Source organism: Acinonyx jubatus, chromosome B2 (genome assembly GCF_027475565.1).
Source record: "Acinonyx jubatus isolate Ajub_Pintada_27869175 chromosome B2, VMU_Ajub_asm_v1.0, whole genome shotgun sequence".
Taxonomy (NCBI): domain Eukaryota; kingdom Metazoa; phylum Chordata; class Mammalia; order Carnivora; family Felidae; genus Acinonyx; species Acinonyx jubatus.
The window spans coordinates 105,698,382-105,712,070 of record NC_069385.1 but is presented as its reverse complement, the minus strand read 5'-3'; the positions used below and the strand labels follow the sequence as shown (position 1 = coordinate 105,712,070).

At 39.4% G+C, this 13,689-nt stretch overlaps 1 protein-coding gene across 1 annotated transcript in view; it reads left to right on the top strand.

Annotated features, from left to right (window-relative positions):
* Window positions 1-13,689, top strand: part of MEP1A (meprin A subunit alpha) — a 47,264-nt gene that overhangs the window by 18,988 nt on the left and 14,587 nt on the right. Inside the window, exons 8-9 of the mRNA XM_053223396.1 lie at window positions 8,222-8,339; window positions 12,715-12,890. Coding sequence (XP_053079371.1) covers window positions 8,222-8,339; window positions 12,715-12,890 — 294 coding nt within the window. The remainder of the gene's footprint in view (window positions 1-8,221; window positions 8,340-12,714; window positions 12,891-13,689) is intronic.

Sequence of the window (13,689 nt, the reverse complement as noted above, 5' to 3'; positions counted from 1 at the left end):
GTATAATATCATGTCATCTGCAAAAAGTGAAAGCTTGACTTCATCTTTGCCAATTTTGATGCCTTTGAATTCCTTTTGTTTTCTGATTGCTGATGCTAGAACTTCCAACACTATGTTAAACAACACGGTGAGAGTGGACATCCCTGTCGTGTTCCTGATCTCAGGGGGAAAGCTCTCAGTTTTTCCCCATTGAGGATGATATCAGCTGTGGGCTTTTCATAAATGGCTTTTATGATATTTAAGTATGCTCTTTCTATCCCGACTTTCTCAAGGGTTTTTATTAAGAAAGAATGCTGAATTTTGTCAAACGCTTTTTCTGCATCTATTGACAGGATCATATGGTTCTTATCTTTTCTTTTATTAATGTGATGTATCACATTGATTGATTTGCGAATGTTGAACCAGCCCTACAGCCCAGGAATGAATCCCACTTGGTCATGGTGAATAATTCTTTTTATATGCTGTTGAATTCGATTTGCTAGTATATTATTGAGAATTTTTGCATCCGTATTCACCAGGGATATTGGCCTGTAGTTTTCTTTTTTTTTGATACAAGAGGTAATTTAAAAAATTACAGAATATCAAATAACAATTTTAAAAATGCACAACACATTATCATGTTAATAAAACCAAGAGCACCATAAAGAACAAAAATACAATAAAATATAATTTGGCTTCACCACAGTGAAAAATTTACACTTTAAACAATAATAGAGGTGAATCTAAATATATTGTCAGCATACTGATGTCTTCCCCTGTTGTTGCAAAACAAACCCTCCATCCTTTTGAGAAATAGAAAAGTCTATATTTCACATTCTCAGAGCCCTTCCTCCTCAGAAGTAATAATTTCAATTCTTTTCTCTCTTAAGATAAAGGACTGGATAAGTTATAGTTCACTCATTGTTAGAAATAACACTTGGGGGAAATAAATAAATATTTGAAGCCACGTGTGGATACTGCCTGACCTCAAGCAGGTAACTGACAACTGAACAGCCACGATGATGCAATGCCTGTGCGGCCCATCTCATGGATGGGGGAAGGTCACAGGAGAGGGGAGGCTGGGACAGGCTTGCTCTATCTTAATGGGCTGCCAGGCTACTCCCACTCTCAGGAGACATAGCTTATGTTTCAATATTTTCCACCGCTGTTATTAGTGCTGATCCCTTTTCTGGAGAAGAGCTAGATATAAACAAATGCTGTTGTCCTCAGTTATTTATTTATTTATTTATTTATGGAAATTTGAGTTCTTATTCCCCCAGTGTTTGCCAGCACATTTGCAAATTTATGGAGCACCCATATTTATTGATATGTGATTGAAGAAACATCAACTTTTGAGAGGGGTATTTGCCCCATTACACTTTTTCTTCCTGTCTGTTGCACCTGCTCTGTCCCCCTTCCATCAAGACATGGACATGATTTTTGAATCACTATTATGTGCTGGCCACTGTGCCTTCACCTAATATTGTATTTAAGCTTCGCCATGCCTTGGTGAGGCAAAAGTCAGTGCCTCACAGACTTTAATGTCAGTAAGGCCCCCCTGAGGATCTTGTGAAATTGCAGAGTGGGTCAGGGGTGAGGTCTGAGATGCTGCACAGCCGATGCTAATGTTTTTGGTCTGCCGGCCACAGCTTGAGTAGCAAGGTCTCTTTAGCAGTAATGTAGGTAACAGATTAAAAGAGCAAGCTGGAAGACAGAGATGGCCTGAAATAAGGTAGCAGCAGTAAAGATACAACAGTGGTTCTTAAGTAGTATCACAGGAGAATCACCTTTAGGGTTAAAAAAAGTTCAGATGCCTGGGCCCAAACCATTGGAAAGAGCCAACTTACTAGTTTCATTTTCGTTTATAATTCTTTTATCAAAGTTAAATTTACATGGATTGAAATTCACAAATCAGTGTAAAAGTCAGTGGCTTTTGATAAACACGTAAACTTATGTAACCCATGCTCCCATCACTCCAGAAATTTCCTGTGTGCATTTCCAGCCAATCTCTACCCCACGCTCCAAAAGACACGACCATTCTTTTCCCTTATACATTAGTTTTACTAATGTATACCGATTTACCGATTTACTAATGTATACTGGTTTACCGATAAATGGAATCACACAGTATGTACTGTTTTGTATCCAGCTTCTTTTGCTCAACATGTTTTTGAAGATTTTCCATATTGTTGTGGACCAGTATTAATTCTTGTTTTACTACTCAGAAATATTCCTCAGTATTATGGCAGCTGTTTATCCCTTTTTCAGTTGATGGACATCGGGTTGTTTCACATTTGTGAAAGTCTTGTGTACAAGACTCTGATCATTGTGTACAAGTCTTTGTGGATATGTATTTTTTAATTTATCTTGGGCCAATGTCTAGAAACAGAATTGCTTGATCATATGGCAAATATATGTTTAACTTCAATAAAAATGCCAAGCAGGTTTCCGAAGTGGCTGTACCATTTTTCATTTTCACTAACAATGTAGCAGTGTTCCATTTGTTCCACATTTTCAGTAACATTGGCAATGTTTACCTTTTTAATTGTAGCCATTCTGGTGGTTGTAAAATGGACTCTCATTGTGATTTTAATTTGCATTTTCCTAATGACCAATGATATTTCCCACATTGTCATGTGCTATTGGCCATTTGTGTATCTTTTTTTATGAAATGTCTGTTAAACTCTTACCATGATTTTTAAAAAGTTTTATTATAGTGAATATTTTCTCCCAGTCTATGACTTGCCTTTTTTGTTTGTTTTTTAAGCAGTGTATTGATTTATTAATCTTTTCAAAGAAACAACTTTTGACTTGTTAATTTTCTCTTGTTTGTCTGCTTTCTATTTTGTTGCTTTTCGCTTGTCTTTATTATTTCCTTTCTTCTACTTCCTTCCAGTTTAATTTGCTCTTCTTTTTTTATTTTTATTTTTTATTTATTTTTTTAACATTTTATTTATTTTTGAGACAAGGAGAGACAGAGCATGAACAGGGGAGGGTCAGAGAGAGGGAGACACAGAATCTGAAACAGGCTCCAGGGTCTGAGCTGTCAGCACAGAGCCCGACACGGGGCTCGAACTCACGGACGGCGAGATCATGACCTGAGCCCAAGTCGGCCGCTTCACCGACTGAGCCACCCAGGCGCCCCTGCTCTTCTTTTTTTTTAAAATGAAGGTGGAAATTTATATCATTGATTTTAAAACTTCATTTTTAGAATATAATATCTAAATCTGTACATTTTATTTGAAACTATGCTTTTACTGTTTTTCACAAATTTTGCTATGGTTGTGTCTTTATTAAAATTTAGTTTAGATATGCTCTAATTTCCTTTGCAATTTTTTTAAATCAATGGGTCAATTAGATGTGTGCTTTTCAATTTACAAATGTCTGTAGCTCTTCTAGATATTCTATTATTAATTTCTAGTTTAATTTTGTTGAGGTCAGAGAACATATTGTATAAGATTTCAATCTTTTGAAATTTACTGAGACATGTTTCGTGGTCTACCTTTGTAACTATTCCATGTGCACTGGAAAAGAACTTGTATTTGGCTGGTTTGGGGCATGTTATTTTATCAACGTCAAATAGGTCAAGGTGACTGTGTTGTTCAAATACTTATATCTGCATAGAGTTTTGGACTTATTGTTTTATCTGTTACTGAGAGAGAGGTGTTAAACTCTTTGACTATAATTGCGCGTTTATTTCTTCTTTTTGCACTTGCGTGAAACTGCTCTTCTGTGCAAGCACATTGTCATATCATCTTGCTAAATTGACTCTTCTCATTTAGAGAAGTATCTCTTTATGTCTGGCAATCTTCTCTGTTTTGAAGTCTACTTTGTCTAATGTAAATCTAGCTACACCAACTTTATAAACTTACTGTTTGCACTGTGCATCTTGTGCAACTTTTTACTTCCAACCTATCAATTTTTTTATATTTAAAGTGTCTCTTTTTCAGACAGTATATATTTGGGTCTTACTTTTTTATACAGTCTATCAACCTCTGAATTTTAACTACAGTATTTGGTGTATTTATATTTAATGTAATTATTGATATAGTTTGATTTAGAACAGTTATTATTTGTCTTTTATTTTTGCTTTTATTTCTTCTTGCCTTCTTTTGGTTAAATCCAAGAATTTAAAATTTCACTTGGGGCCTGTAGTGGCTTTTCAGCTCAATCCCTTTGTATTGTTTTGTGAGACTTTGCAGTAGGGATTACAATTTGTAGACCTAATATGTGACAGTATCCTTAGACTTAATATTGTGCTGTTTTGCATAAAATGTAAGCATTTTAGAACAGTATAATTTCATTTAAAACCCTTTCTTTTGTGCTATTGTTGGCTTATACTTTTCAACTGGATACTTTATAAACCTCATAATACAGTGTTATCATTTTTGCTTTAATTGTTGTCTTTTAAAGTAAGGAATGAAAAAATTTCTCTATATTTACTTTTATACTTGCTATTTCTGGTTCTGTTCATTCCTCCTGGAGATCTGGGCTCTTAGCTGGTGTCATCTCTCTTTAGCCTAGTGAACTTTCTTTAGCATTTCTTGTAGAGCAAATTCTCTTCTTTCTTCAAAATCACCTCTTTTTTGCCTTCATTTTGAAGGACTTTTTTTTTTTTTACTGGAAATAGAATGTAAGCTGATAGGTTTTTTCCTTCTTTCTTTCAAGTTGTAATTATTGTCCTTTTCCACATTTTATTATGAAAAAACTTAAATATACAAAAAGCTAAAACCATTGTACAGTGAACACTCATATACTTATCACCTACATTATACAAACAACATTCTGCTATATTTGCTTTATCTCATCTATCCATCCTGTCCATCTTTCTAAACTTCTGTCAATACATTCTATTTTTGATACATTTCAGAGTAATTTGCAGGGACCAGTATGCTTTACCCCAAACACCTGAGCATGCATATCTTTAACTGAAATTTAATATTTATTTATAGTTCTTTTTTTTTTAAATTTTTTTTTCAACATTTATTTATTTTTGGGACAGAGAGAGACAGAGCATGAACGGGGGAGGGGCAGAGAGAGAGGGAGACACAGAATCGGAAACAGGCTCCAGGCTCTGAGCCATCAGGCCAGAGCCTGACACGGGGCTGGAACTCACGGACCACGAGATCGTGACCTGGCTGAAGTCGGACGCTTAACCGACTGCGCCACCCAGGCGCCCCTATTTATAGTTCTTTTTAATGTAAGATGTACAGAGAGTAAAATGCATGAGTCTTAACTGAACAGTTCAGTGGGTTTTATATATTACACTTCTACAATGTAAACATATTCATACAACTCCTATTAAGAGCACTTTTATCGGGTGCCTAGGTGGCTCAGTGGGTTAAGCCTCCGACTGTTGGCTTGGCTCAGGTCATGACCTCCTGGTTCATAGGATTGAACCCTGTGTCAGGCTCTGCACTGGCAGCATGAAGTCTACTTGGGATTCTCTCTGTCCCTCTCTCTCTGCTCCTCCCTCCCTCTCTTTCTCTTTCTCTCTCTCAAAACAAATAAATAAACTTAAAAAAAAAAAGAGCATTTTTATTATCCCAGAAGGTTCTCTCATGCTATTTATAGTTCTTCTCACCCTTCCAGAAACAACTCCTTTTTTGTTGTTGTTGTTTTTGCCTGTTCTAGAATTTCATAGGAATGGAATCATATTTTATGGGTTTTTTTTTTGATTACCGAGTAAAATGTCTTTGAGATTCACCAATGTTGTTGTGTTTATCAATAGTTTGTTCCTTTTTATTACTGAGTGGCATTCCATTGCGTGAATACAGTATATCACAGCTTATTTAACCAATCTCCTGTTTATAGACAACGGGCATTGATTCTATGTTTGAGCTATGATGACTAAAGCTACTCTGAACATTCTTGTACATGCCTGTTTGGAATATATGCGTTCATATTCATGTCTCTGGTGTAAGTATCAAAAGTGAGGGATGCCTGGGTGACTCAGTCGGTTAAGCATCCGACTTGGCCCAGGTCACGATCTCATGGTTTGTGGGTTCGAGCCCTGCGATGCGCTCTGTGCTGAGACCTTGGAGCCTGGAGCCTGCTTTGGATTCTGTGTCCCCCTCTCTCTCTGTCCCTCCCTGCTCGCACTCTGTCTCTCTCTCAAAACTAAATAAACCTTAAAAAAATTTTTTTTAAGTGAAATTGTTGGGTTATAATACAGACATAGGTTTAGTGTTGGATCTCTTTCAAAGTGCTCGTACCTTTTTACAAACCTCTACAAATGAGGAATGAAAGTTCATTTACACCACTTTCCAACATTCGTTGCTGTTATTTTTTTAAATTTTAGCCATACTGGTGGACATGTAGTGGTATGTAATTGTGGTTTTAGTTTACTTATTGTCATTTTACGTTCTTTTTTATTTACTTACTGTTCATTTGTATGTCTTCCTTTGTAAAATACCTGTTTAAATAGTTTGCCCATTTAAAAGATTAGTTATTTGTCTTTCTTCTTTGAGTTGTAGGAGTGTTTTACATATTCTGGATGCACGTCTTTTGTCAGATATGTATTTTGCAAACATTTTGTCCCAGTTTGTGACAACTTTCGTGGCAACTAAGCTGTCTTGAGTACAAATATTCATATTACAGATGTCACAGAGGATAGGTAAAACTTCATGAAAATCTGTCATGTTGTCGTTGTTACCTGTGTTGCTTCCACAAGTAATTTACTGATTATTCCATTGATTATTTATTTAATGACCTTGATCTAATCTTACGACATCCGAACTGTGAATCTCTAATTTGGTAGTTTATTAAATGACATAGGGTCAGGAAACCATAAAGTAAGTACAGAGTAAACTGCCAAGAACTATAAACTCTTTGAGAGAATGCACAAAAGCAAATGTACAATAAATATAATGTAACTTGATATAACATAGCTTAATTTTTAACTTAGAGCCCTACCTTCAATAAGTTGATGGGAGAAAAAAGGACACACACTAAGTAAAACATAATCTCTGTTGCTCCAGAGTATCTTTCCTCCCCACCCCACGCTTATCTTTTGCAATGTCAGCATGTGTGCTTGTTAGGGGACAGGAAAGACATTTGATCTTTGGTCATTGGTCCTAACCTACAGTTTACCAGTAAGCATCTATTGTGCTGGCCTCTTCAGGTCCATTAGGCTTCTGCTGCTTTGGTTCCAAGTTTGGGTCATAGAAATCTTTTCCAGGGGCACCTGCGTGGCTCAGTTGGTTAAACGTCCGACTTCGGCTCAGGTCATGATCCCGCGGTTCGAGTCCGGCATCAGGCTCTGTGCTGACAGCTTGGAGCCTGGAACCTGCTTCGGATCCTGTGTCTCCCTCTCTCTCTTCTCCTCCCCCACTTGCACTCTGTCTTTCTCTCTCTCTCTCTCTCTCTCTCTCTCCCAAAAATAAATATTAAAATTTTTTTTCTTAAAAAAAAGAAAAAAGGAAATCTTTCCCAAGGCTGTTTCCAGCGCTGTTTAGTCTTGTCATCTCTCCAGAAGCCTTGCCGGGAAGCAAGGTAAAATATCAGATGCGCTTCTCATGCTCTTAGAGCCCATAAACTTCTCAAAACTCTGCTGTCCAGCAAGAAGGTTATCTTTTTAGACTTCAGTGAGCACCATTCTCACTGCTTCTCTACAAGGTACTTTATTCACACAGAAGACAAATGGCTTGCAGTCTTCTGCTCTGCAGCGGGACTTTCCTGAGGCAATTGTACTCAGGATCTCTGCTTGAATGGGGAAAGGGGAAGGGAGGAAATAAGGAAGTCAGTTTATAATTTTGTTCAGCTACACATAGGAGTGTATTCTTATTTTGTAGTTATATTTACATTATATATTTAAAGTTTGCACTTAATGTTTTTAAAACAATTTTTTTAATGTTTATTTATTTTTGAGACAGAGAGACAGAGTGCAAGTGGGGGAGGGTCAGAGAGGGAGACATAGAATCCTTAGCAGGCTCTAGGCTCTGAGCTATCAGCACAGAGCTGGATGCGGGGCTCGAACCCACAAACCCACAAACCGCGAAACCATGACCTGAGCTGAAGTTGGACGCTTAACTGACTGGGCCGCCCATGTGCCCCAACACTTAATGTTTATATACAGGACTAGTTTTATACTTGTAGTTTCCAAAGAATCTACTAACTACCGAAAAATATACCCATAAACCTCTGTGGATTTCATGTGGTGGCAAGATTTTCTCTGAACCATGTTATATATATTATCTAAGGTTTAAGTAACGCTCATTGATACTTTTACTGATTTCTGCAGGGCTGAACGCCAAAGGAGCCATTCTTTACGCCTTTGAAATGTTCCGCCTCAGGTCCTGTGTGGATTTCAAGCCCTATGAAGGAGAGAGCTCATACATCATATTTCAGAAGTTTTCTGGGTAAGTATGAAATTTTACAAAGTGTGAAGCGACACATGTCTTTCAAAAGAAGAAACCGGAAAGAAACGGAGAGCGGAATCAAGTCTTGCTCTGTGAATTTTGAAACTATCGTATTTTTAATGTTCTAGATGAAGAATGAGTCATTTGGCTATGTCTGGGCAACAGGGAGATTTATCTCAATTCTTTTCCTGGGTTTAGGTCATGTTTTAACTTGCGGAGTGTTTTTTTTTAGGTCAGGTGTATTAAAGTATAAATTACACTCTTTTTATGGTACTGTTTAAAATTTTTTTTTTAACGTTTATTTATGTTTGATACAGGGAGAGACAGAGCATGAACGGGGGAGGGTCAGAGAGAGAGGGAGACACAGAATCTGAAACAGGCTCCAGGCTCTGAGCAGTCAGCACAGAGCCCGACGCAGGGCTCGAACTCACAGACCGTGAGATGAGATCATGACCTGAGCCGAAGTCGGACGCTTAACCGACCAAGCCACCCAGGTGCCCCTTTATGGTACTGTTTTAAATTATAGTACTCTATTGGGTGGAACTATACATAGAAAAGTTCTATGTACAGTTTTTACTTTGTATTTCTCCTAGGAAATAAATGATATATCAAGAAAGAAGCTCTTCTTTCCCAGTGGTGTTTATGTCAACCAACCTGGGCGAGATGCAGTGGGGAAGCCAAGCTGTCATCTGCTGTGACGGCCCCTCTGTGTCTTTCAGCACACATTTCCTCATGCTGCAGTTCCCCAAACTGCCTCTAGGTGTTGCCTGGATTTGGTTGTCTCCTTCTGATGGTGGTTTTGTTAATCATGGATGGATAGGAGATGGGGAAGGAAGTTAGCATATGATTTAGCCTCTCAAGAAAAAAAAATATGCAAAAAAATAGCAGTGAAAAAAGTAAAAGTTGTGGCGACCACTTAGACACAAGTTCCTTACTTACCTGAGTGCTTTTTTCCTTAGCTCGGACTTTTATTAAAACTGCAATTTATGCACACCTACTCTGGGCCGGGAAGTGTGTTAGTCTCTAGACACAAAGAAGCATGCTGCAGGGTCTTAGATCCCACAAGGTTTACAGCTGGCAGCTGGGGGTGGTGGAGAAAATTATATATGCTAAGGGGAGTGCCGTGGGCCATAAGAGGGAAGAAGCAGGAACTCTCACTTAGCATGTAGTGAAGCATCAGGGAAAGCCACACTGCTTGTTAAATGAAGATGGGAGAAAGACATAGAGGCAGAAGAGAGGGAGGTACAAAATGGGGGATGGGAAGAGCGGGAGAGAAGGGGGGGGGGAAAGAAAGAAGAGGAAGAGGAAGAGAAGAGAGACAAGAAAAAAGCAAACATAAACACGAATGTGTCTTACCCGGAGAACTCATGTAAGCGGCATGTAAGGGGCAGCGAGATGAGCCGTGGAGCCAGGCGATAAAACGGAAGCCTGGTAATAGACAAACCACGCGTGCAGGAGTGCCCTCTTCTGTGCGTGATTCATTATATGTTCAGTTTTCCATTTTGGAAAGATTACTCTAGCAACCGTGGATAAAGAATCGAAGTAGGGGCAAGACTGGTGGCGGGAGACCAATGAAAGAATGTTCCAGTCGTCCAGGACAGAAATGAAATGGACACACACTAAAGAAGAGACAGTTGGAATAGAAAAAAGGGAATGAATTTCAAAACAATGAAAACGGGGGGACTTCTCGAAAGCTGGTGGCTAGTTGATGGGAAGGGTTAAGAAGAACGAGGAATCTAAGATTTTTGATTCAGTGACTGCCGGGTGGTTACTTCATTCACTGAGCTTGGGAATATTGCCAGAAGAACCGCTTTCAGGGTAAGAGACTGAATGTGTTCCTGGACAAGCTCTGAGGTTCTTGTGGCTCATGTAAGTGGAGATAACCAGTAGTGTTCCCACAGTTCCTCTTTTTGTGAAGGAAAAACATGTAAAGTACACCTCGGACCTCGCCAAGAACACGGATTTTAGAGTTTCTCTGCTTTTGACATGTTCATTTTGTCCCTTGGCGACCTTTGCACTTCAAGAAAGTACGGAAGCCGGGGTGCTGGGTGGCTCAGTTGGTTAAGTATCTGACTTCGGCTCAGGTCATGATCTCATGGGTTCGTGAGGTTGGGCTCTTGTGCTGACAGCTCAGAGCCTGGAGCTTGCTTTCAGATTCTGTGTCTCCCTCTCTCTCTGTCCCTCCCCCACTCACACTCTGTCTCTTTCTTTCTCTCAAAAATAAATAAACATTAAAAAAATATTTTTTTTTAAGTACCAAAACCTTTAATTATTTATTGAAGGTTTCAGGGAAAAAAGTTCATTTTCTTAACACTTTTATTTCCATTTGTAGCTACCACGGTTTCTCTTTTTTTTTTCTCTTAAAAATAAAATGAAGCTTATACAATCACTTTCCAAAAGTTCTCTTTCCCCTAGTAAAATTCTCTGGACTTGTTCTCAGTTTGTAACTCAATCCCCAAGTACTTGATGAAGGGGAAGGTCAGTTTTAAGGGATGTTCTTTCTTGTGGAATCTGAGTCTGGGAGATTCTTACTGCCTGTGGCTTAAGTTAGGGGAACGGAAAAAGGAGGAAGAATGGTGAAAAAACTGGACCAAAGGACCCAAAAACCTTCAAGGCCCTGGTCCCCTGAAGGGGGTGGGGGAGTTAACTGGGTTCTTTCTAGAAAGACAAGGTAAAAGAGTCAGACAGGCAGAGTTGTGGCATTCTTGCAACTTACACATTTCTGTTGGGAGAGGGATGTTTAAAAACAAGATAAATAAGTACTTCCTGTAGATTGTGGGTATTTTGCAGAGTCAACTCTAGTTTGGAATAAAATGCCACCGTCAGAGATGCAAAATGATCATGGTGATGCTCGCATAACTCAATACATTTACAAAAGAGCATTGATTGTATTCTTAAAATTGGTGAATTTCATGGTATGTAAATTATACCTTAAAAAGTTGTTGGAAGATAATTAAGATCTATCTTTGAGTAGAAACCAAAGTCATTAGCATTTGAAGGTATATGATGTTAGCAATCTTGGTGACAACAATGGTGGGTAAGACAATGTGATTGTCATCAAAGAACTTGTAATCCATTGGTCACACTTAAAAGTTGGGCGGGGCACCTGGGTGGCTCAGTTGATTGGACTTCAGACTTCAGCTCAGCTCTTGATCTCACAGGTTCGTGAGTTCAAGCCCCCATGTAGGGCTCTGCGCTGACAGCTCAGAGCCTGGAGCCTGCTTCAGATTCTGTGTTTTCCTCTCTCTGCCCCTCCCCTGCTCACACTCTGTCTCTCTCTCAGAAATGGATGAACATTAAGAAAAAATTTAAAGTATGAGCAGATCTCTTATTCTGTAGATCACTGGTTAGAGTATAGATCCTGTTCCACAACTTAAAGCAAAGGAGACAATTCGTGGAAAGGTTCAGATTTGCTACTAGAGGCGGAAAGTTGGATTTATGAGAAAAGACAAAAAATAATTGGGAAAAAAAGGGGCAAGAGACTGCACCGTGATGAATTTAGAGAATCGGCCAGCAATTGCTGAGTCTATCGCTTTCTGTGAGAAGTTATGTGTCCTTCTTGCCCCGAGTCTGTAGAACTGGAAGGCAGCCAGCCCTGCGCTTTCGTAGTGCTGCAGGTTGGCCGACAGCCAAAGAAGTAGACTCGTCTCTTTAATGAGGTTCTTTTTCACGACTGTAAAATTGATACCTGCTCCTTATAGGAAATTTGGAAATTCATTAAAGTACAAAGGAGAAAAATTTAAATCAACCACAGCCACTACCCAGAGACAACTTAATACTGTGGTACAAAGGCAATAGTGTTATACTGTGGAATGTCCTTTGAGTTTGTGGAGGTGAGAAAGAATGCCAACTTTTACTTTTTTCTACCTGGTGCATTATTAGGATTGATTTGCCTCTGAGTAGGTATCACACTGATAATCGACCATCACTTTTATTTTTTTTAATTTTATTTATTTATTTTGAGAGAGAGAGAGAGAGAGAACAAGCATGGACCATTGGGGGAGGGTTGGGGGGGGAAGCAGAGAGAGAACCACAAGCGGGCTCTGCATTGTCAACATGGAGCCCAATGCAGGGCTCGAACTCAGAAACCATGAGATCATGACCTGAGCTGAAATCAGGAGTTGGAAGCTTAACTGACTGAGCCACCCAGGGGCCACTGGACTACCACTTTCAAAGACTGTATGTTATTCCCTGCAGGGAATGTTGCTCAGTTAACTAGTCCCCTATTTTGAACTATCAGCTTATGAGAATGCCGTTGACAGTTCCTTTTTTAAAATCAAACCTAACTTCCTTCAAATTTGTGTTCTGGAACCCCATGAATTACAGCCACTTGAGAGTTCTTTAGGAGAAAATCTCCCTCTCCTCTTCTTTAAAGGTGCTGGTCTGAGGTTGGAGATCAACACGTGGGACAGAACCTTTCCATTGGCCAGGGGTGTGACTATAAGGCCATCATTGAACATGAGATTCTCCACGCTTTGGGATTTTACCATGAGCAGTCAAGAACTGACCGGGATGACTATGTGAACATCTGGTGGGATGAAATTCTTCCAGGTGTGTACAGACCCAAGGGAGTTGGGTGGGATTTACCTTTATCGCTTGTTGGGACCAACCCTGGGATGTCTAAGCCACACCGGTGTGCAGACAGAAGCTTCAGCTAGAGCACAGCGGAGGAAAAGTATATTATTTGTTGGCCTATTCTGTGGGTGTTGCTCATCTGATCCTAACTGACCCCAGAGAAGGGCCTTAGGGAGTGATGTGTGTTGGCTAACTCAATGCCAACTGAAAGTTCATCGGAAGCTTTTGCTTTGTTTCGGTGTTTTTGTTGAAAATCCATCTAGAATGCTATCGTCCTGTCATTGTAAATTGAATTAGGCTTCCGAGGATGTCATGGCCATTTTTCTGGGTGTGAAATCTCATGTAGGTCTAGGAGTCTGCATGAAGTTTGGCTGAACAAAAGACGACTCAAATATATACTCAAGAACTTTGCTGGTGCTTTACCAAATCAATGATAGGTGTTTAAAAACAGACCAAAACAGGGCGCCTGGGTGGCTCAGTCGGTTAAGCGGCCGACTTCAGCTCAGGTGGTGATTTCGCAGTCCGTGAGTTCGAGCCCCGCGTCGGGCTCTGTGCTGACAGCTCAGACCCTGGAGCCTGTTTCAGATTCTGTGTCTCCCTCTCTCTGACCCTCCCCTGTTCATGCTCTGTCTCTCCCTGTCTCAAAAATAAGTAAAACATTAAAAAAAAAATTAAAAAACAAACCAAAACAACAACAAAAATGAATTCTTTCATCTGAAATTGTCCCCCCAATTGTGTTAACTCTGGCTGATGATCTGAATTCTAGTTAGTAAAA